This window comes from Carcharodon carcharias, chromosome 2 (assembly GCF_017639515.1).
Source record: "Carcharodon carcharias isolate sCarCar2 chromosome 2, sCarCar2.pri, whole genome shotgun sequence".
NCBI lineage: Eukaryota > Metazoa > Chordata > Chondrichthyes > Lamniformes > Lamnidae > Carcharodon > Carcharodon carcharias.
Window position 1 is genome coordinate 52,246,184 of NC_054468.1, and position 25,585 is coordinate 52,271,768.

Here is a 25,585-nt window from a genome sequence, read left to right on the forward strand (position 1 = left end):
ACTATCGTTCAGCAAACCATAAAGGAATAGTTCAGATGAATTAACCTTCTCCTGCATTCCTCCTGCCATCACATCTGCTCCTTATGCCCAGCTGATGAATGCCTTCATCCTGTACACAAAGACCAATGCAAAGAAACTGCTGCACAACAGCAAACTGTTATATAATGGTTCATTTCATCATCATTGCCACGCAGTTTGGAACTTGAATCATCCTTGTGCAAACCTCCCCCTGCCCCAGATCCTGTCTTCTATGCTTATTTGCCTATTTTTGTGCTCCATCAAATTGCTTCCCTGTGGTAACAGAGTGAATGATGGACAGCTGCAAAAGCACTATGGAGGGCACTTGAGATGACTGCATAGGGTGACAGCTGGTTTTAGGGGCTGTCAAAGGAGCAGGCACCTAAGAGAGATCAGCAACTGCCTCTACCTTGGTGCTTATACCACTAGTAAGGGGCTGCAGTTCAGCACTCATCTTGCTTTGCACATTATTGGAACCTCGAGGTGGCTGTGGTGGGGAAGAGACCATTGTTCACCTCCTTGTGGAATGTGCCCTTGTGAAGAAGGTCTGGATAGAGGTGCCGTGGTTTTTGTTGAGGTTCATCCCCAGCAGTTCTGTGACACAGGACTCTGTGCTCTAGGGGCTGCTCCCAGGGACACACACCAAGACAAATAGCAACTGCAGCTGGAGGATCATCAACTCGGTGAAAGGCACTCATTGTTCTGCCCGAAACTTGTTGGTCTTCCAGCGCAAAGAGTTGTCCTCGACTAAGTGTTGCAGACTGGCACATTCCAAGGTCCAGGACTATGTGTTGAGGGATGCACTAAAGCTTGGGGCAGCAACTGCAAAGGCGCAATGGGGAAAGGTCGCTGTCTAAGACCTTTCAGCTGTAGTGCACTGAGGGACTGGGAATTGTATAGACTCCCTCAGGCTGTATGCCTCAAATTGAACATATGCAATGAATATTACAAGCATCACAATTGTATTGAAGCACCTCAGAGTGCAAAATGATCTATATAGGTAACTGAAATACCACTGCACTGTCTGATGGTCTGTAATGCCATATTGAAATGTCTGTAATGTTCCTTGATTGTATTGAATCACCTCATGATCTATGTGAAAAAGTTGAATATGATTGCATTTTCTGAGGTGGCCATTTTCAAATATTCTTCCGATATGTTATGAATAAAGTATATTTTTCAAAAAAAAGTCGGAGTCTAGGAGTACAATCATGTTTTAGAAGACCTGCTCCTGCTTTGAGTCAGAAGAAATGCTAGATACAAGAATAAAGATAACAACAATCAGTTTCCACTGAAGCTGACAGAGCTGCCACCTGCAACTCCAAAACTGTGGGTCTTGCTGCAGTGTTCATAAAGCTGAGCAAATGCCTTATGAATGACTGTATAGTCTCCATGCACCTGTGCAATAACCCACATAATTTGGAGTAGGACTCAGGCCAGGCTATGCAACATTGTGTGCAAGCTTGCTGGCAGGCAATCCAGCGCACTTACTTCTTTGTGCACAGCCATGGCTCTTCTTCTATATGTTTGTCCCTTGAAGTTTGCACTTGTGCCCTTTGCAGAATGACAGGATGCAGGCTCGTGAGATCCTTTCCTGGCCATCTTATTCCCCTGCACACCTGTGTTTGGTGAATCTCTCATTGCAGGGCCTTCTACCTGACTCTGTACACTATGTGAGGGTGTTGGGGGCATTGGGAGGGTGCTAGTTTCTGAGCTTATGCCTGCAAGAGCATGATTAAATGATGGTGAGAGTTCAGGAAGGTCTTCTTCCTCTGCTCCATCAAGACTCACTGCCTGAAGAGGAGAGTGTTAAGAGTAAGAAAAGACAAGTGAGTGTCAACTCCAAGCTGTATCACTTTGACATTCAGAGCTTGTATTGGGAGAGATTTCAGTGAGAAAAGAAAAAGAGGCTGAAATAACTAAAGGCCCTGCAAAGTAGATCCTCAAGTTTCAGGAGTTGCACTGCTCCAGACTTTCCCACATGGGGCCTTTTCTAATGGGGAGAGGACATGGATCAATGGTCATCCACTTCTGTCCATGCCTGACCTTCAATGCTGTATTCCAACTTCTCCTGAAAGAAGAAAGAGAAATGTTAGTGGGTGAAATGGTGAAAGCTGTGAAAAAGTGCAAGTCAAGGTAAAGTCACGCTGCAGATGTATGATAGATGAGAGAGGTGTGAAGATGTAAGGGGCAAGGAGATTAATTAACCGTAACAGGTACAGACTGTGCCAGTAGCAGCAGAAAGAAGTTATGAAGTATGCTGTTGTAATTGGAGGAGAGTGGGAACTAGGGGAGGGAAAACTTGAGAGTGCTAGGGCTATACTGTCACAGGGCAAAGTAGAGAATAAGAGAGATTGAGTGGCAGTCTTACCTTAGCAGCTCTGGTGAGATGATTGATTTTTTTCCACTGGCACTGCAGCCAGATCCAGCGTTCACTACACAATGCATTGAACTGCTCCACCATCTCTTCTATCTCTTGATGCCTCTCAACTTGTTTGCAGATGCTTCTGCTATCAGGAGGAAATGGCAGCTCCCTCCTTCAGTTTAATCTCTTTCACATGGACCTCCAGTGCAATTTTGCAAAGTTAGGAACCCTTGTCTCAGCACCTCAGCCTGCTTTTCCAATGTTCAACTGAAATCAGTTGATAGCATTCAAGGTGCACCTCCCTTTATGTGGCACATGCTGTCATTTAAATGGTATCACTGATGCACAATTTCTCACACACCCTGTCTGAGAGTAATGCTGGCAGCTTGCCAATTATATTTAAACACAGTCCGTCATTGGTTGACATCCTAAACGCAACACTATTTTGCAGCAGATTTCAGGGTTACTTGAATTCCTTGGCTATAATATTCTACTTCCTTCCAGGATCTCCAAACAAAGAAATCTATTCAAACAGTCAAGCAAAAATCTCTCTGAATAAGTCACCTGCATATTGGCAGCAGTGAGCACGAGCTACAAGATGCATTACAACAACTTGCCAAGGTTCCTTCAACAGCGTATTCCAAATTCACGATCTCTACCACCTAGAAGTACAAGGGCAACAGACACATGGGAACATCTGCAAGTTTCCCTCCAAGGCACACAACATCCTGACTATGGAACTATATTGCTTCACTATCACTAGGATAAAATCCTGGAACTCCTTCCCAAACAGCAGTATGGTTGTATCCACACCAAATGGACTGTAGCGGTTCAAGAAGATGGCTCATCACCACCTTCTCATGGGCAATTAGGGATGGGCAATAAATGTTAACCAAGCCACTGACACTCTCATCGCAAGAATAAATTTTAAAAATGTAATATGTTAACTGGCCACCGGTTTGACTTCATTCTTTGCACAGGATTTAATTCAACATTATTTGCTTATTTTTTGGATACACTTTGCTAGGTTTCCAACAGCTTTCTGCTTTAATTTCATTTTTTTTTAAAAAAAGGAACTTAACAACATTATCGTAAGTCACCAAAAGCAAGTATCTGAGCAAGTTCTGATGCTGTAGTGCAGAACTGCATGCGGCATTGATTAAAGTCTTCCAGAAAAAAAAACGGTTCTTAAGTAATTTGAGTGATGTTGAAACATGTCTCCAAAGATTTACTCTTTATTTGAAATGGCCATTCCCTATCTACATGGAAAAAATGGATGAACAGAAAATATTACACACCATGGAATTTATATAATTTTGGAATTCAATGTTGTTACTTATGAATTCTAAAGGGTATTATAAGAATGGTTTGCACACCTGAACTTTCCTTGAATGCTGAACTTAGAGCATTGCTGGTAAAATCACCATGTCATCAGTGCTGATTGTCAGTCATTCTACATCAAAGGCAGCATTGTGCATTTTACAATAAAGATTTCGCCTCCTTGCTGTGTATAATAGCTCAGCTATTGTTGCCATGGTAACAGTCTGTTTCTCGCTCGCTCTCTCTCTCTCTGTCTGATTCAGTCAACCATGTACATCAACTTGCAAACAAGTACTGCTCTCCTAGAATGCTGTGGTCAGTATCCAATTATATTTGCATATTCATTTCCTCAAGGCAATAAGTTACAAAAAATGGTTCACATCAACTTAGCAGATGCAAAGTTAGTCCAAGTTGTTATTAACAAATGTACTATGAAACTCATATTTGTTGAAGGTGGTAAGTAATACATAAGCACATTGCAACTTAGCACCTTCAGGAAATTGTAGGCCGCACTTCAAAGCTAAACAAAAATCCAAATCTAATTGTACAAAATTTGATTAAGTTAAAATGCATTAAGTTGAATCTCAACAGCAATAGCCAATGCTGGCCTTTAAGCTCTAAATATGCTTTCAGAAATAACGCAAAGAGAATTAAAAGAGTAACCTACTCAAAATAGCAAATATGCAAACTTCCCAAAATGGAATAATGAATTATACTCATGCATTTTATTTTGTGTGTTCGTTCTAGTTCTATGCACTGAATTAAGTCTGAGTATACTGGCTTACCTTCACAGCTTCAATCTGAACCAAGCGACATCGTTGCAGTAAATCAACAAAAAGATAAATCAACAGCACCTTGAAATAGTAAAAAAAGACTAAAGTTAAGCCAGTACAATTTGGTCACTTAAAATGTTTTCTGCCAGGGTTGAGCTATGAAAAAATCCGTAATATTTGAGCTCTTACTCAATTTAATTTTTCACTCTTACAGTCAAAACATTACAAATTAGGCTGTATCAAAGAACATCAAAATCCATTATACTTGACCGACTTTAAGTGGACCAACCCTAATACTTCCAAGAAGAAAATGTAATGTACTGTACTGATTTTTTTTTTAAATGCCTTACAAGAGATGTGATAAATGATTTGTAAAACATTTTCCATTACTTCAATTCTGAGTAGTCAGAAATGTTGCAATGAACTGAAATCACAAGTAATTTTGAGTGGCAAACATTTCTGTTCGTGGATACTTTGTTTTCCTGAATTAATTATCAATCATTCCACTGAAACAAAAGTAAACAAGAAATTAACTAAGAAAATTTAAAACTATACCTGCACATCCAAAAAAAATTATACTAATTAGGCAGGATTAAGAGTAAATTAACAGTGGAAAGAAAACGAAGATAAACAAATAAGTAAATGGTATCAGATTTTATGAACAAATTCTGAAAATAATTTTTTAGAAATAAGCATTTATTAAATCAATGTCTAGTCACATACTTTAATAATGGATGGTTGTCTATTAATGAAATTTGAACATGATATAATTATCAAATAATCACTGAAATTATGCTAGTTGGAACCTAACCTCCACCCACTGTGCGCAAGGCCTTGAGAGAATTATGAGCATTCGTATAATTACTGAATTAATTTATTGACAATAGTATTATTTATTCTTCAAAACAGTCTATAGGTGATGAAATAAAATGTAGTGACGCAGCCAGCATCTACCAATTTTCACTATTCTCCTTGGCAACCAATTAACTCCAAATGTCAGTTCTCTGTAGTTGTCAGAATTAATAGAAAAATTAATAATCAATCTTAGAAAGTTTGCAAGACCTGGATGGTATAAAGTAAAACTTTAAATTCATTTTTTTGTATGATTAAACTTTCATGTTCAATTACTGAAAATATTCTTCAAATGAACTCAAAAATCAAAACAATTTTATCAGTATGGTTCTAGTTGTGAGGTGCATCTACCACATTACTTTCTACAGTCCCAAAACAATAAAAGATTCAAATTCTACGATTCTTGACCTTCAAAGCATAAGTGGAAAATAATTGTTCACAGCAGCATTTTCACATACAGAACACATGGAAACATTTTAACCAAGTAGAATTTCATAGCATTTCTTTATACAAGGAATAATGTTAGGATACATCTGCCTCTAAATGTTGAATGTCAGGTCAGTTATCTACAGTAGTCACTTGCTAAATTACCTACCTGCATAAAGAATCCAGTTATGAATGAAACCAAAAATGGTTGCAGTCCAGCATGCGCAACTGTGCCAGGTAAACCTGCAATAGAAAAAAATGGTATTCATAGATTTACAGACACGTTGGTCCTGCTATTTATGTGGAGGCAGGCAGGGGTGACAGAAGCAAGAAGATAACCCAGTAATGGCAGGGTCATAGAGGTCCTGTCAAATTTAGCAGGGCCTCAACATATTATTTTTCTTCTGCTTACTGCCGGCAACCAGCCAAATTGACAGACTAACCGGTTGCTGGACTGAAAAACAAACAGCAGGAGGCTGCAACCTTGAGGATAGTCCCTAGAAATTGGGAGGATGCAGGAGGAAAAGACTGAGGTTTGGTGGATCAAATAAAATATTATAGTGACGGCAGGACGGGTAATGTGTTGCTGCTACAGCATGTGGAACCTGCTGGACACCAAGGTGATCCAAAGTGAACACATTTGTAGTAAGTGTTTGCAGCTCGAAAAACTTTGGATCAGAGTTGAGGAGCTGGAGTCTGAGCTGCAGACATTGCACCACATCAGGGAGGGGGTAAGTTACCTGGATAAGTTACCTAGACACTTTGCTCAAGGAGGCGGTCACACCCCACAGGTTAGGTAATTCAAACTTGGTCTGTGGTTAGGGACAAGAGGATGTGACTGCAGGTGAAGCAGATATGGAGACCCAGGGGCAATATTCAAGGAGCCTTGGCAACTGCAATTGCCCAACAGTTACGAGGCTCTTGCAAGCTGTGTGTGATGAGAGTGGGAACTGCAGGGAGGATGAGTGAACTGACCACGGTACCATGGCACAGGGAGCCATTTAAGGGGGTGAGGAAATAGGAAAGTAGTAATGGTAGGGGACAGTATAATTAGGGGATAGATCCTGTTCTATGCAGCCATGAGTGAGAGTCCTGAAGGCTGTGTTGCTTGTCCGGTGCCAGGATTAAGGACATCTCCTCAGGGCTGGAGAGGAACTTGAAGTGGGAGGGGAGGGATCCAGTGGTCATCCTCCACGTTGGTACCAACGACCTTGATAGGGCTAGAAAGGAGGTTCTGCTGAAAGAATCTGAACAATCAGGAGCTAAATTAAAAAACAGAACCTCCAAGGTAATAATCTCAGGATTACTATCTAAACCACGGGCAAACAGGCATAAGGTAAATAAAGTCAAGAAGTTAAACGTGTGGCTCAAAGATTGGTGTGGGAGGAATAGGTTTCAGTTCATCGAGTACTGGGGTGGAAGAGAGCTGTTCTGGTGGGATGGGCTTCACTTGAACCATGCTGGGACCCGTGTCCTGGCGAAACGAATAGTTAGAGCGGGAGATGGAGGGAGGGTTCTGAAGAGGGGATACGTAGACTTACAAAGCAATAGGATATGGCAGCATTGCTGGGTAGCCATTTTGGTAACGATACCCGGAGTGAGTGTGACAGGAATGGACAGTGTTCAAACATAAAAGAACAGCAGCAAATAGGGCAAAGGGGGGAAAATAGTAAAAAGGGAAAATTAAAGGCTCTTTACTTAAATGCACATAGTATTCAGAACAAGATAAATGAATTAACAGCACAAGTAGAGGTTAATGCGTATGATCTTATAGCCATTACAGAGACATAGTTACAAAGAGATCAAAGCTCGGAACAAAGTATTCAGAGATATGTGACTTTTCAAAAGAATAGGCAGGAAGGAAAAGGTGGTGGGGTAGCTTTGTTAGTACGAGATGGAATAAGTGCGATAGCAAGAAATGATCTTGGATCGAAGATGCAGAATCCATATGGGGGTGGTAAGAAATAACAAGGGGAATACGACGCTGGTAGGAGTAGTCTATAGGCCACCTAACGGTAGTTATATTGTAGGACAGAGAATAAATCAGAAGGTAATAAGGGCATCTAAAAAAGGCAGTACACTAATCATGAGTGACATTAATCTTCATGTAAATTGGGAAAATCAAATTGGCAGAGGTAGCCACGAGCAAGAATTTAGAGCGTATTTGGAACAGTTTCCTAGAACAATATGTAGTGGATCCAACCAGGGATCAGGCTACTTGGCTCTGGTAATGTGTAATGAGGTGTGTTTAATAAATTATCTCAGATCCCTAGGAAACAAACAGTGACTAGAACATGGTAGAATTTAGCATTCAGTTTGAGAGTGAGAAACTTGGGTCAGAAACAACTGTGCTAAACTTAAATAAGGGTAATTATAAAGGAATGAGGGCAGAGTTGGCTGGAGTGGACTGGGAAAGGAGTTTAGCAGAAAAGACGGTTGATGAACAAGGCAGACGTTTAAGAAAATAGTTCATGACTCACAACAAAGATATATCCTAGTGAGGAAGAGGGATTCAAGGAAGGAAATAAACCAACCATGGTGAACCAAGGGAGATAAGGATAGTATCAAATTGAAAGAAAAAACATACAATGTAGCAAAGATTAGTGGTAAGCCAGAGGATTGGGAAAGTTTTAAAAACCAACGAAAGATGCCCCCAAAAAAATTAAAGTGGGGAAAAAATAACTCTGAAGGTAAAGTAGCAAGTAATATAAAAAGGGACAATAAGAGCTTCTTTAATTATATAAAAAGGAAGAGAGAAGCCAAAGTGAACATGAGCCCCTTCGAGAATGAGGCTGGGGAAATAATAATGGGGAACCTGGAAATCAGAGGAGTTGAATAAATATTTTGCATCATCTTCATGGTAGGAAACCCTAATAGCATTCCAAAAATACTAAATAATCGAGGGGGGGTTGGTGGGAATAAATACAATAACTATGATGAGAGAAAAAGTACTAAGAAAACTAATGGGGCTAAAGGCCGATAAGTCCCCTGTACCTGATGGGTTGCATCTTAGGATATTAAAGGAAGTAGCTACACAGGTACTGAATGCACAGGTAGTAATCTTCCTAGAATCTTTAGATTGTGGAAAAGTCCCAGAGGATAGGAAAACCGCCAATGTAATACCCTTGTTAAAAAAAGGAGGGAGACAAAAAACAAGTTAACTTTTGGCCAGTTTGCTTAAAGTCTGTCATTGGGAAAATGTTAAGAGTCTATTATAAAAAAAGCTAATAGCAGAGCATTTAGAAATGCACAATATAATCAAGCAGAGTCAGCATGGCTTCATGATGGGGGAATCATGCTTGACAAATTTATTAGAATTCTTTGAGGAGGTAACAAGCAGAAGGGGAACCAGTAGACGTAATATATTTGGATTTCCAAAAGGCGTCTAATAAGGTACTGCAAATACAGCTACTTAATAAGATAAAAGCCCATGGTGTTGGGTGTAATCTATTAGCATGGATAGAGGATTGGCTAACTAATAGAAGACAGGGTTAGGGTAAGGGGAGCATTTTCAGGATGGCAACCTGTAACTAGTGGAGTGCCACAGAGATCAGTGCTGAGGCCACAATTATTTACAATATATATTAATGATTTGATGAGGGAAATGAATGTGCTATCACCAAGTTTGCCGATGACATAAAAATAGGTGGAAAGGCAAGCGGTGAGGATGGCACAAAGAGTCTACAGAGGGGTATAGACAGGTTAAGTAAGTGGGCAAAAACTTGGCAGATGGAATGTAATATGGTAAATATGAGTTTATGTACTTTGGAAGGAACAGAGGAGCTGAAGATTATTTAAATGGGGAAAGACTGCAGAAATCTGCAGCAAAGGGGGTCCTTTGCATGAATCCCAACAAGCTAGCATATAAGTCCAGCAGGTAATAGGGAAGGCAAATGTAATGTTGGCTTTTATTTCAAAGGGAATGGAGTATAAAAATAGGGAAGTCTTGCTAAAACTATACAAGGCACACCTAGAATACTGTGAACAGTTTTGGTCCCCTTATTTAACGAAAGTTATACTGGCATTGGAGGCAGTCCAGAGAAGGTTCATTAGGGTTGATTCTGGGTATGGAAGGATTTTCTTATGAGGAGAGGTTGAGTAGGTTGGGCCTGTACTCATTGGAGTTTAGAAGAATGAGAGGCGACCTTATTGAAACATATAAAAGATTCTTAGGGGGCATGACAGGGTAGATGCTGAGAGGTTGCTTCCCCTTGTGTGAGAGTCTAAGACCAGAGGGCATAATATCAGAGTAAGGAATCACCCATTTAAGACAGAGATGAAGAGGAATTTCTTCTCTGAGGGTAGTGAATCTGTGGAATTCTTTACCACAGAGGGCTGTAGAGGCTGGGTCAATAAGAATATTCAAGGCTGAGGCAGACAGATTTTTAATCAGTAAGGGAATCAAGGGTTATGGGGAAAAGGCAGAAAAGTGGAGTTGAGGATTATCAGGTCAGCCATGTTCTCATTGAATGGCGGTGTAGACTCGATGGGCTGAATGGCTTACTTCTGCTCCTACATTTTATGGTTTTATGGGGTGGAATGAGAGAGAGGGGAGTGCACAAGAGACCAGAGTTTGGAGGGGGTGGTGGGGATGGCAGAGGCATGGAAGATGGTATTTGACATAAGGATATACAAGAAATTGTTTTTTTAAAACACTAGTAGATTTTGTTAAAATGCATAATTTTAAGATTAATATGTTTTAGGGTTGTAAATTTTGGTTTATAAGATATGATTCTGGTTTGGGAGACTGTGATTTTAAATGTGGGATAGATGAAAGAAAGCTTGGTCTGGATAGTTTATCAGATACCCTGGAGTTGCAGTTCAAGTGGGAAGCTCTATTGTGTTGCTGGGATGGTGGTGGGAGGCATTCACACCTAGGATTATAGCAACCTTGCATATCTCTCGAGGAAACAGGCTTTCCATAGAAATCTCAGGAGAGGATTTGAAGATAAGGTGTAAACCAGGGAATTTAAATTAATCATGTAATTTCATCAGATCAAAGAAAGGTTTGAAGGCACTGGTAAACAAAGGACGGTTTTAAAGTATCCACATATTTTTCAGAGCAAAGGACAAGTTTAAAATTAAAGTTAATTAATTGGCATTTCCATCTGGGAACAGGGCGTGTGTGTTGCTGTAGAGGTGGTTTGTAGGGCTTAGGAAGCTGTTTTTGGTTTGGTATATCTCTGCTGTATTGGTCAGTCTGTGTCAGGAGCAGGTTGGAGGAGGCAGAGACAGGTTCTGCCAGTGACCAGGACGAGGAGCAGAGGCCTTGGGTTGGTTCCATGAGAACTGAATAACCTCAAGTAACTGTAGTGTAAAAAAAAATCCTGACTGAAATTAAAAGTAGAATGTTGAGTGTTCCGTTCCGGATTTTGGTTTAAGGAAGTGCCTACGAGATATAGTGTTAACAGTGCTTGGCCTTTTTTGTTTTATTGGAAGAAGTTTTCTTGATTTTTAACTCAAATTACTTTTTAAAAACATGTTACCAGCCTCTACTGAGATTGTAACAATTTTACGAAGCATTATTCCTGCTAGGTCACAGTTTGTGCTCTCTGCTAACAACAATCTCTGGTGTCTACATGTTTGTGGTTTCACTATCATGGTAGTTTTTTGCTTCATTGGAGTACGATCTGCACATTTAAAGAAAGGCTCCGCTAGTGTCTTGTGGATATGTTTGCTGCTTATTCGGAAGAGCAAGTTAAAATTGGAAACCGTGGCAAATTGGTGGGATTAGGTAATTTTAGCTGTTCACCCACCTAGTTTCCATTGAGTGACTCGAGCTAAAATCACCTTTCTCGATCAGAGTTCCTCTGAGCAAGAATTTAAGTAATTTCATTCATTGGCAGATAAAAGTTAAAACGTATCTTAGAATCTTAGAGGTCTACAGCACAGAAAAAGGTCCTTCGGCCCATCGAGTCTGCACCGGTCAAACAAGTACCTAACTATTCTAATCCCATTTTCCAGCACTAGGCCCATAGCCTTGGCATGCCATGGCACCGCAAGTGCACATCCAAAATCAATGTAATGAGGGTTTCTGCTTCTACCACCCTTTCAGGCAGAGAGTTCCAGATTCCCACCACCCTTTGGGTGAAAAAAATTCTTCCTCACATCCCCTCTAAACCTCCGGCCCCTTACCTTAAATCTATGCCCCTGGTTAAAAACCTTAAAAATTAACATTTATTCTCTCGAGTGTTTCGCAATCAAAAGAAAATGGAAGAAAATATTGTCCATTACAGGGCTAAACACCATCATTCCCCACCCTTGTAGGGTTGTGGATGCTCCATTGAGGAATACATTTAATGCTGGAATAGACAGATTTTTGGGCTCTCAGGAAATTAAGCAATATGAGGAACGGGCAGGTAAGTGGAGTTGAAACCCAAGATCATCCATGATCATACTGAATGCTGGAGCAGACTCAATGGGCCATGTTGTGTTCTTCTGCTCCTATTTTTCTTCTTGCCAACCACTGATTGGTTGGCAGCTCTCAGTGAATGAGACTTCCGCCCCCAGGTTCTTGGATCACAGGAAAAGCCCTTCACTGCCTAGTTGATGGCGAATCTTCCTGAAAAGATGCAAAACGTGGTTCTCCAGCCTGCAGGCTGTCACCTACTTTAAATTCTGCCCACGCCTTCACACCCCACCCCACCCAGCCCCGATCCCACCACCAACTGGAAAACTGGCCTGGTGGATAGGGAAAGAGGGGGAAGTGGCAAAGGCAGCTGATCAATTTTAGTGGCAAAGAAGTTCATGAGCTCCTCGTATTTACATCCTCAGGACTACCATATCCCTTCTTGCCAGAATATGTCAAATGCCTGCTTAAAATCTATGAAGTTGTTGTAATCATGGAAGTTGCGTTTTATAAACTTCTCCAAAATCTGACTTATCATCAACTTCATGCCAGTGTAAAGCTAGCTGTTTCTTTATTAAGCACCATCTTTACATTTTTTTTCTTCTCTGTGTCTTCAGGTACTTGCTCTTTATGAATTTCATTAAACAGCTTTTGCATCACTTTCACATACATTCGTCACTCATTTGCAAGAACTCAGTGGTTACAATATCAAAATAGGACCCTGGTTCTTTTTCAAACTTGTCAATAGAAATCTTTTTTTCATCTTCCAAGAAACCCAGGATAAACAGCCCTTCATTTGCATAGGGCAGTTACTCCATAACTGATTCATCTGTCACACTCTATGCATTGTATGGATCGACAAAAGACTCTTCTCACCTCTCATCTCATCACCTCATTTGCTCACCCACAATTATAATGACCATTTTCACTGCAGCCATTTTGAGTTTGCAAAATTAATTTAGTTCTCTTATCTTCCAAATAATCTCATCTTTAGTCTCTTTGCCATAATTTTCAGATTCTTGCACTGGTTGTTTATCCAGTTGTTCTCTTTTCTCTTGGCTTTCAGCTTCATCTCTCTGGTTAACCTGTTGTATTCAGTTCTCATATTGTGATCTGCTTTATGCTCACTTTAAGATTTCTTCATTTTTCACTTAACTCAAGGGCTTCTTCTGTTATCAATTTACATTTCTTGAAATCCAGTTTTGTTTTGCAGGAAAGAAATACTGGCATTGGAAGCAGTCCAGAGCAGATTCATTAGGGTTGATCCTGGGTATGGAGGGATTTTCTTATGAGGAGAGGTTGAGTAGGTTGGGCCTGTACTCACTAGAGTTTAGAAGAATGAGAGGCAACCTTATTGAAACATATAAGATCCTTAGGGGGCTTGACAGGATAGATGCTGAGAGGTTGCTTCCCCTTGTGGGAGAGTGTACGACCAGAGGGCATAATCTCAGAGTAAGGGGTTGCCCATTTAAGACAGAGGTGAAGAGGAATTTCTTCTCTCAGAGGGTAGTGAATCTGTGGAATTCTTTTCCGCAGAGGGCTGGAGAGGCTGGGTCAATAAGTACTTGACAATAAGTCAAGGCTGAGACAGATAGATTTTTAATTAGTAAGGGAATCAAGGGTTATGGGGAAAAGGCAGGAAAGTGGAGTTGTGAATTATCAGATCAGCCATGATCTCATTGAATGGCAAAGCAGGTTCAATGGGCTGAATGGCCTACTTCTGTTCCTACGTCTTATGGTCTTATTAAATGAATAATACATTAAAAAATCTCTTCTCAATTGTCCCTTCTTTAAGGCAAATAGCCCCAAGTTGTTTCAATTGATCCTCCTCACTGAATTCCCTTATTCCTGGAACATCTCTAATGCTTTCACATCCTTCCAAAATGTGCTGCCAACAATTCGACACAATACTCCAGCTGAGGCAAACCCAGTGCAGTGGTTCCTCATAACCTTCTTGCTTTTTTACACTATGCTTCTTTTTACAATGCCCAGAGTTCTCTATGCCTTTTTAACCAATTTCTCAATCTGTCTTGCCATCTACAATGATTTGTACACATAGATCGCTAGGTTTTTCTGTTCCTGCATCCCTTTAGCATTTCACCCTTTGTTTTACCTCTCTTTATCCTACCAAAATGTATCACCTCACACTTCCCTGCATGAAATTCAATCTGCCACCTGTCTGTCCATTCCATAAGCCTATGTCCTCAAACTCTTATCGCAATCTTACTCCCAGTTCCAATACTTCCAAGCTTTGTATCATTTGCAAATTTTGAAACTGTGCCCTGCACACCCAAGTCTAGGTTATCAATATACATCAAGATAAGCTGTGGTCCTAGCACTGACACCTGGGGAAACACCAAGTATACCATCCTCTATGTTAATTCCAGTAATTGTGTGTTGAGGAAGAACGAGTCTAAAGCTAACCCATACCTTAAACCAGGTTTATTTCCAGGACAGCAGAAGTAAAGTCACAGATTCTCCTAATTTCTCCCAGGCACACAGAGTGAATTGGTTTATATACTCTTGCAATGATTCCCTAATCCTTCCCCAGTTGGGGACAGCTGTGCTTAATTATCAACTTGCATGTATTCTAATGAAGCACAAATTCAACATTAATAATTCCCCTTCTTAAGCAAAAAAAGACACAAGTGCATTTCCTTTTCAGAAAAATAAGTAAAAGATAGAAAAATGAATCACCCATTTTCAAAAAAACTCACATCCTGAGTCATCCTTATTCTATGCCCCCAACAATTTTTCACTGCAAGCATTCCTTTTGGTGAAACAGTCTGATAACTGATAACTTGTATCAACACACTGGAGCTTAGTGCTCTCCTTTTTCTCCACCATTTGTTTTAGATTTACAATATCAATCCATAATCTTTTTTTTTACTCTTACTGTTTGTGGAGTGTACATTATCCCAAAGGGATCGATTATCAATATAGCACTCTATTGGGACATCTCCTTCATCATTTCCCCTATGTAGTATTTCCCCTAATGTTTTAGATAACGTATCTACTAATGTGAGTCTCAGCAGCCAGTGTGCTTTTCACTACTCACCTCATTTTCTTGGCTTCCCAAACCAAGGGATAACACTTCCCCATTTTCACTCAAGAAATATTATAAAACCTGCTGCACTTGTAAACCCATCGATGAAGTGTGCGAGGGAGGTGTCACTGAACACAATCAATTTTGTATTCTTAGCATCACCTAAAGATGGAAGCTTGAGTACACATTTCTCCATCTTTAACCTTTTTAATGTTTTGTTCACCCATAAGATATCCTGCATCTTGGGATGTTTCATTATCGTACTCAGTTCAAGAACATCAAAACTTTGCATCCAGTCTCGTCTGAATGCCCAGCCAGTTCAACTGATGAACAAGACTTCACAGCTGCTCTGTCTCATCCTTGAAAGCATCAGCAATTTTTTGTGAAAACTAGCCCGGCTGACTGCAATGGGGCTAACACTTTCTAAATACAATTGCTGGTGCAAAGTAACCTCAGACCTATACTGTTTTATTTCTAATCCAATATATTAAAACGGCCCCTTTAGCCTGACTCCCTACCTTAAAATCCATCCTAAATGTCAATGTCTCTATTTTGAAACTCACTAGTGCCACCCCACGGAAGTCACCAACATGTATTAAGAAGATACCTGCCAGTTTCCCACCATGGTACCAGTAAAGCATGGCAGGATCGGCCTTCAGTTGGAGACTACCTAACTTTACCCAATCAAAAGTAAAAGTACTACACTATAGAAGCATCATTTAAACCATTTACACAATTGTTCAACTTCCAAAGTTTTCCCTCTACCTCTGGTGCCTCCTTAGGAGGTTTGAGAAACTTTCCTCTGGAGGTGATTCCCCTACAGAAATGCAGCTTTTATATATGTCAACTTACACTCCCACAAAAACACTCCCACGTTGGCTGAGCTCTATTTGGAGCTGCTGAATATATACCAAACTGTCCATTGGCCTCTGTTTAGTCTCCCATACAGTTTTGTCCCCTAACTTGTCAGCTGTTACAAAAACCTCTCAGTTGTGGGGATTCCTGCTTCTGCTGCTTTGTCATAATGATTCAGCACTCTTCACTTTGCTAGGTTGTCTAGTCAGGCTGTGACCCCTACAAGCCTGTTTAAGTCTTTCTGGGCTCCTACTATCAGATCCACTGCTTACCCCATCACAGGCCCTATCCACTGTACGTGAACATTTCCTCACCTGGGAATCATCAACCGACCCATTACTGCAACTTGGGCTACACTTCCTTATTTTCCATTCTCATACTCCGTTTTCCAAATCCACTGCCTTCACTGTTTGTCCATCATCCCGGACATTCAGCCAATTCTTATATTTTCCAGTAGGTTTTCCTGCCCCCCCCAACAATTGTTGCATCCCTCCAGTCATCCAATCCTTCCGGACGATACAATACCGGGAACCCACTTTGGGCAGCTGGCCTCTGAACAAAATAGCCTCTTCCTGTTTGCCACAATCCGATTTTCTACTGTTATCTAACTCCTGATCCATTATATCTTGTCCCTCTGGCTCTGCCCTACAAAATACGATGCATATGGTGCGTCATTATCTATCACCTTGTCAGTATTCACAAATGCATAATTAATTCCAATGACCCCGTGGAGAATGGGCTTTTATTGTTTGATTCCCATGTTGAATGATCACAGTTTTCCCTTTACATGCTATAACTTCTACCTCAGACAGTCTTGTGTGGTGTCGCAATGCTCTCCTAATTTTTTCTGGAACCTCCACCTGATGAAAGCTTTCCTGTCTGCATGCAAGGCATTCAAGTGGGCAGAAAAAACAGAGCCAATGATAGCTCCTTCAACAGCAAGGGAAGCATCCAATAACACTGAAGGCAAACTTCAGATTTCTTCCATACAACTGGTACAGGCTATAAACCTCAACCACTTGCGAAGAATTATTTGCATGTACTGCCCATGCCAACGCGACATGAAAATTGGTATCTGGTTATTCAGCCAGTATCTTATGCAACATGTCATCTATCACTGCATGATTCTTCTCACTTAAACTATTACTGGATGGGCTCGCAGCCACAGTATACGTAAATATAATATTCAAGTTTTCACACAAAATTCATCATTCACAAATTCTTGTCCATTATCCGTGAGGAATTTCATTGGTGTTCCTAATCAGGTACCCACCCATTTCTCCACAACCTTATTAAAAATGGTCCGTTTGTCCTTCCCATCTATTACCGCAGATATGGCAACTAGATTTAACCTGTCTACAAAGTGTAGCAAAAAAATCCCAATCCTGTCCCATAATTTTAAGTTCATTGCCACTATATCATTAAATTTTCTAGCCAGTGGCAGACTCACAACAGGACATGGTGGTGTCTTTCGATATTTAACAAATGCCACTTTGAGCTGTGACTTGCTCAGGAAGGTTGTCGTATTCTTATCAACCACTCCAGCATCCCGCAGTAGAGATTTCAGCTTTTGTGGCACTGGATACGCAAATTGTCTATGCAACTTCCAAATAATCATCTCCTTGTCCACCAAACTTTTATTCCCAGAAGTTAACAAATCCGCTTGAACTCTGACAAGACATACTTGGCTTCCATAACGGCTGGCAGTAATGGCCTGACCAAGTAAAATGTAGGTCCACAGTTTTTTTGAACACAATTGTTCTGTCATTCGCCTTGTCTAGCTTCACCTGTGCTTTTTTTCATCGAAGGTCTGCTCAACAATAGAGGTATCTCAATCGTGATCATATCAGTACTGATGAGGAGACTGACCCCAGCTATTTTGCAAGGGGGGACAACTCTTTTGGAAGACGTTAGGGTATTATCATCCCCAAACCTGAAGCAGGTAGAGCTTCCATAATCCTTAACCTTCCATCAATCTGCCTCATCGAGAAATTCCAGGTAGCAGTTAAGCCAATCCACTCCACATACTGTGGAAGTGCAACTGCTATCCAACACCGTGCTGTTGAATGAATCAGCAATCAAAATACTCCTCGCCGGATTCAAACTCCCAGTGACCAATGCAATCCCTTCATGGCAGTCACCATCATCATTTTCAGCCTCGGAATTCTGTTTCATGCGTTATTTCAAAAACACAATTCTTTCACTGCGGACAATTCATTGCATAATGATACTTAGAATCATACCGATCAACAATTCCCCGTGCATTTCTCAGGTTCAAATGCCGGGTATGTCTTGTCAGAGTTCAAGCGGTCTTGTTAACTTCCGGGAATAAAAGTTTGGTGGACAATCGAGTAACTTAAATGCCAATACAGACTCTGGGATTTCAAGGTTAAACTTTGTCGGTCTCTTATATCGCTTATCAAAGTCCATAATATATTCCTCCATAGACTGATCATCTGGTTTCTTAAATCCATAAAAGGTTAACCATGCTTCATATGCTTCCAACATGTCATCCTTTTAATAAAACCTATCCACAAATTGCATTGGAAGGGCCAGCTCTCTTCGGAATCCAAGTCATTCACCTCCAATTCTGAAAATGCTTTGCTCCTAATCTTACTTTTTGCTGATAGTGACAAAGCCAAAGCCATAGCTTGATTATTTTGGGGTAACCAAGTGACCCGTGTCCACATCTCAACAAGCGAGAATGAACAAAGGCAGCATTTCATCAAAGATCTATTTGAAAGGAGTTCCAGATAACTGCTGTGACCAATGAGCTGTCAGATCAACAGCATCAAGACCTTTGCGAACTTTATCTTTTTTTTTACAAAAAGGTGTTCCCTTACACAAACCTCTGCAGAGACCTTATTTGTCTTGCCCTCTGTTGTGTGTGCACACGTGTGTGTGTGTGTGTATATGTATATATTGGGATTTTTTTTTTAAAATAGGGTAAATCATTACACTTCTGAAACATAAATTGTATGTTAACCAGTTTTACAACTTTTTTCTAAAATTAAGTTTTGTTTCGTAATAAATCAATTATGTTCGGTTTATTATAAGAAGCCTGGTTAAAGATTCTCTTATTTTGGGTCTAGCAGTAGTGAAGGTAAACAATTGGCTAATTTGGTGAGTGAATTAAACTAATTGGCTAATTTGGTGAGGGAATTAAACAATTACACTTTTGCTGCGACCTATGGAGTAGCAGGGCTATAGAATCTGCGCACTATTCTCATCCCAGTCGTAACACACTCTAGTCTGAAAAACAATCATTCACCATTACTATCTGTTTCATGTCACTCGGTAAATTTCATATCCATGCTGCCACTTTCCATCTTAATCCATAGTCTTCAACTTGTTGGCAAGCCTATCATGTGGCACTTTATCAAGCCCCTTTTGAAAGTCCACAAATATCACATTGACCGCATTATTCTCTTCAACCCTTTCTGCTACTCATGAAGAAACACAATCAAGTCCAACATGATTTGCCTTTAACAAATCCATCTTGTGTCATGAAGATCTTAATGTGTATAATGTTATTGGAATTTTTTTTTAAGCAGAGGTCTAGTCTGTGTGTGTGTTAATTGGATTAAAGCCAGCTAGTCTGGGTGCTTTGATGTATAGTAGTTTTGAGATTTAAACAGAGAGGTAAAGAGTACATTTGCATTTTGTTGAATAGAGCATTCAAAAACTGGGGGTGAAATCTTGCACCTAGCCAGGAGACACCAAGCAATGCTTATATTGCTAATAAAATTGGTACTATGAATGGGGTTCAAAGGCCTTGGTGATATAATGAAAATTTACATTTAAAAGCAAAGGCTGGGTAGAACCTGAGTGAAGTTTGTGTGTGGAAGTCAGAGGCATGGAATATCTAAGCAGCTGTAAGCCTACAAATGTCTGCAAAGGAACCAAATTGAAAGGAACCTAACCTTCAATTCTCAAAGTGTCTGGTTAAGTCTATTGGTTATTGTTGCCTTAGTGGAAATCAATTTGGGAATTTGTTACAAGTTGTGATAGTAGTAATTTGCAGACATGTGTATATGTTTAAAACCTCCTTGTAAATTAATAAATGTTTCAATTGATTTTATATAAAAACCTCTTGAGAACTGGTGGTCTTATTCCTGAATTTAGAGCTGCAACTCAAAACATACCAATTGACAGTTGTTTAAAGTTTCCCTTTGGGATTTTAAAAATAACAGCCTTTACCAACTGCTGTGTCTTAATATCTAGTAAAATTTACAATTCTACAGTCCTCTAGGACCACACCCCCTCCCACAACAACCATCTATAAGGAATATTGGAAGATTATAGCCAATGTCTCTGCAATTTCCTCCCTTACTTCCCTCAGCATCCTCTGATGCATTCAAATTCTTTCTTGGTGACTTGTCAACTGTAAGTACAGCCAGCCTGAAACCTCCTTTTCTTCCACTGTGGTAAATATAGATGCAAAATGCTCATTTAGTACCCAAGCCAAGCCCTCTGTTTTCATGTGTAGAAGCCCTTTTTGGCCTGTAAGTGGTTCCAGCCCTCGTCTTACTACACTTTCTCTATATATGCCTATAGAAGACGTTTGGATTCCCTTTTATGTTGGCTGCCAGTCTTTTCTTATACTTCCTCCTTGCTTCTCTTATTACCTTTTTCACTTGCCTTCTGAACATTTTATATTTAGCCTGGTTCTCACTTGTATGATCAATATGACATCTGTCATATTGCGTCCTGGAAGTAACCTAATTAAATTATTTTATAAGCAATTACCTAAAATAAACTCTGACAGGATACAAATAAATAGTTACTCTATGGATGGCTATTACATAATTTATTACATTGAACAAGTAAATAAATCAACTACCTTTTGGTATAGATAAATAATTAAATCAGTGACTGAGTAAAATAGATTCTGAATTGGCTTGAATAAGTAAATAACTTCCTGGGTGAGGATAAAATGGAAGTAGATTAACAAATAAACTCTCATCTGAGTTGAATAAATTGAGCAACTAGATATTATTCCCAAATGAAAATACAACGCATTTCATAAGTTAACTTAGTCATTCTATTAAGCTACAGCCTTTGACCAAGCGGTTCCATTCATATTGAGAACACCTTTCACGTTAACTTATTGCTTTTTTTACCAGAGCACATTGTCTCCCATTCCTATGTGTTATTCATTGTTTAGCAATTTTCTTCAAATTCCTCTCATTTATTTTGCTGCTGCTTCATCTGTATCACAGAGAGTTTTCTCGGTGCATTGTCCATAGGCTGTTTTCACTCCACTTCACCCAAGAATCTACCACTGAAAACAGTGTTGTGCTCAAATGGTGCTTCAGAAACAACGATTTTGAGAAAACTTTAAGCTCTGAGGACCTGATTGGTTTTACAATATGAAGGGAAGCTATTACAGTGCAGCTAAAACCATTGCCCTGACCTTTCTCCATATCTCCTGGATTCTTCCATTTAAAATACTTAATTTTAAATGCACACAGGGTCAGTTGCACATCAAATAACATAACTGGAGAAAGATGAATCAGTATCAATGTTATATGCTAAATCAGTTGTTTAACAAGCTCCGGTGCTGTTAGCAGCATTCTTAAAAATGTTATTTCTGATACAGAAACAATGCCACCTTAAAATAGACTGCGCAAAACAAAAGGAGGGTTTTATCATTGAGACACCCTCTAAGATTTGTTAGAAATACAACGCAACATGGATGTTAATGCTAGATACATCACAACAAGATTAATACATTGCAGGAATGCAATTCACCAAGACTCCTTTGATAGCACCTTCCAAATCCACAATCTCTACCATCTAGAAGGACAAGGGCAGCAGATGCATGGGAACACCATCACCTGCAAGAATCCCTCCAAGTCGCACATCATCCTGACTTGGGACTATTTCGCTGTTCCTTCACTGTCACTGGGTCAAAATCCTGAAGCTCTCTACCTAACAGCATTGCGGGTGTACCTACACCACATGGACTGCACTAGTTCAAGAAGGTGGCTCACCACTACTTTCTCAAAGGCAATTTGGAATTGACAATAAATACTGGCTTGGCCAATGATATCCACATCCCATGAACAAATACAAAAAGTAAACGTTAAAATGAAATAGACTTACCTAATATTCCTGTCCCCAAGATACAGGCAATTGAGATGAAATCTGAAAAAAATGAAATAAAAAAAATTTATCAACTGTTTAAACACTAAAGTTTACCATACAAAATAAAAATCTGGATTTTGAGTTCTGTGGCAAAGCAACGGTGCATGCTGTTAACCTTGAAGAAGCTGCCAACACAGATCCACTGATCTCTGTGGCATAATTTACCCTTTCCAGACAGCAGTTTAAATCTGGTGCCAAGTCAAGGAGATCTTTTGGTGTTCATAGTGGTGATGCCAGCAAGCAGGTAAGCTGCCAATCACGGTGAAGTATTCACAAGCCACAAACCAGCAAGTTAAAACCACTTAAATCCTTCAGTTAGAACTTAAATTTTCAAATAGCATTAAAAAAATTGAAGATAGAAACTAAAATAAACTAAATTTAATCATTTTTAAAGTAATGTGGAATTTAATATTATGAAGAAATTTGGGAGTTCACAACTATAAAATTAGCATCACAGGACCAGTGAGAGCGTTTAGCAGTAATTAAGAAGATAGCAGGCTGTTAAAAACCCAGTTACAGCTCATTCAACAAGGTGTGACTTTTTCAAGAAATTTTACAGCAAGACTAACAGTTTATGGATGGAAGTTCTCGTGAATTCAATTGATTTCCCATTGATTGCAGACTGGCATTGCCTCAACACCACACCCTGTGGATAAGCATATATTCACTGCACATGTGCAGGCTCCAGAAGTTGCTGTCAGTTTCAGTGGAGTAATGGTTCCGAATGCTGCTAGTGTCGTCGTTATTACTGCTGGAAAAATTGGGCCAATGTGACATAATTCTCACATAAGACAAAAATGAATTCAAAATTGCCAGAAACAAGTGTAAATTTGGCCAGTAGTATCATATGCCAATTGCATGGAATTTCACAATGTGCAGCTTTTACCTTCAGCACTTCAGCTGAAACCTAAGGAATGCAGGCACCTAAAGTTAAATAGTCATAATGCACAGAAACATTTATTTGGAGTTTTGGAAAGTCTTTGGGGGAGGAAAAAAGGTCAAGCAAAACTAAACCAAAATGTTCAGTCACCAAACTGAGTCTGGATGCAATGACAAAACAGCTCAGCACCCAACCCTGTATCATGGTTAGTTGTGCTGCATGTGATGCTTTTGTGGAGGGTTTGCCACTGTCCTATCGGACAGCATTGCAGTGCTTTTAGAAGACGGGAGTAGATTTAAGGTTGCAGTTAACTATTACTGTCATTGGCTGTTTCTGTGCTATGATGCCATTGGCTGTTTCTGTCCAATAATGCATGCTAACTACAGTAGATAAGACAGTCTGACTGATTCTGTTGATTGCTGTGAAACCAGTTCCCCACAATCACCACCAAACCCTGCAGTTGTGGTTGGTGGCAATATGACTACTCAGAGTTTACTGACTGTTGGTCATCAAAATATGCCTTTTTTCTACCAATGTCTGGAACAGTTATTCATGTTATTACAGTCAGATGAGAAGTGGTAGAATGGATCCCCTCTTTTTCCACTCCTCAGTTGACCACAACAGGTTTTTTTTTTAAAAGGAATTTGCTTGGTAATTCAGTGAGTGTTCAAGTGTTTAAGTTATGTGACTGTAAAAGACATACATAAACAGGTTTTCTTGTAAGTTTTTAAAAAGGAAAGAAAATAGGATTTATTATATTTAACACAAACTAAAAAACATCAACTCTCACTTGCACACGCATTCAGTAGTACACACACAGACATGCAGAGGGAAAGTTACAAAGTGGAAGGGAAAGTTAAATTGCTTAAGAGTAAAAAAAAAAGTCAGTTATATACGAATCATGCAGATTGATGACTTGGATGATTTCGGAATGAGCTTGATGGTCTTTCTGAATTCTATGTTGAAACGATTTTAAAAATGTTGGCGGACCATTTCTAATTTTTCTTCTAGGTCAGCAGCTGCTGGGTTGATTTTTAATGCATTGCCAGGGTGTATGGATGGTCAAAAAACAGGCATGGTGCAAGCTTGCAGGATGGTCGGAGTGAGAATAAGAGCCCACTCCGGTCTTTCTGATCTCATACTCGAATCCTTCTTCTGGCTGGCCTGGAGAAAAGCATTTTCTTAAACACAGAGTTGGAAAGAGATGGCTCGCAGGAATTAGAAGAAATAAATTCCTATTTGCCTGCTCTCGAAAATTACGTTGACACTTCCAACCATCGGAGTTGCTTGGGGCCTGCATCAAAGACTCCTCACAGGCCCCAGCAAAGCGCAGCTCTGGAGGATGCAGCAGTAGCTGCCGTAAAGCAGGTAAGTTTAAAGGTCCCTTGAAATTGATAGGCTAGGGAGAAGGTAAGTTTCTAAGGTGAATGGGTAGGATTTAGGGGGTGGGAGGGGGAAGAAATCGGAGGTCGAGGGGGTTGGTTGAAGAGGTTGGGGGTTGTGGGTGGAGTCCCGTTCAGGGGCGGTCTGGGTTTTTACAATAGTTACCCAGAAGTTAGAAAAGGTTTTAACTCTTCTAACTTTTTCTGGGTAATTATTGGTATAACCGTGGTGGAGCCATCTGAAGTTTGTGATTTAAATTGCATATTTGGATGATTTCCAGAGCACAGCAATTGTCCAGAGGAATTTTGCACTTCTGGGCAATTGCCATGCAAACCTTTACTTGGCAACCTCCAAGAAGGATTCCCCAGCACATATATGGAGGTACTCACCAAATCTGACACTGGGGAGCTTGGGAGTTATGGCCCATTAGCCCCTCTCACAAACTGGCCCATTGTCCAGACATTGTCATAGCAAGCTGACTGTAGCTCCATTGTTTAGAAATTATTACATTATGGCTGGAAGAGTTCCATTCACATGGGGATCAATTGTCCAAAATGATCGAGTCTAACGGCTTGTTCCACACCCAACTGAATACACAGGTAATGTCTGGATATTTTGTGAATGGCTCAGGAGATGTGGTCATTCACAATCATCTGAGTTGATAGCCCACCAGAGACAGAGACCATCTCTAAACAGCCAGACTCTGTCCTAATGACTTTGGAATATGTAGGGTACAGCTATACAAATGTTTGGCCAACTTAGAAGCTGCAGTTTGAGTCATTTAAAATGCTTTTGTTCAGTCTTTTTACTTGTCTGGTGGCTTCAATGCACTTAACAAAGTCATTTTCGATATAAAACATGTGTTTTATAACAATGTTCAATGTGTAGTTTCCAAGCCTGAAACAGATATCCATCTGTATTACTGGATAAAGCTATCTGCATGCAATTTCTGCAAAATTCAGCCATTAAGACAATCAAGGACTTATGAAGTTATTAGGTTAGGAAGAGGCAACAGCAGCCAGGGACCAGGGTTCATACTGCACAGCTGAAAAGTACTTCATGAGTTGTTTCTTTCACATTCCCTTCTTTGCAGTATGCTATACAAGCTGGTACAGATACCGGGGCAGAATTTAATCCTGTCTGCCGTGGCTGGAATCGTGACAGCCTG

At 40.0% G+C, this 25,585-nt stretch overlaps 1 protein-coding gene across 4 annotated transcripts in view; it reads right to left on the minus strand.

Moving 5' to 3' along the window:
- Positions 1–25,585, minus strand: part of si:ch211-51h4.2 — a 432,821-nt gene that overhangs the window by 374,947 nt on the left and 32,289 nt on the right. For all 4 annotated transcript variants that reach the window (XM_041210942.1, XM_041210945.1, XM_041210934.1 and 1 more), the window contains 3 exons: positions 22,113–22,154; positions 5,924–5,997; positions 4,489–4,557 (listed from right to left, as the gene is read on the minus strand). In XM_041210942.1, coding sequence (XP_041066876.1) covers positions 4,489–4,557; positions 5,924–5,997; positions 22,113–22,154 — 185 coding nt within the window. The remainder of the gene's footprint in view (positions 1–4,488; positions 4,558–5,923; positions 5,998–22,112; positions 22,155–25,585) is intronic.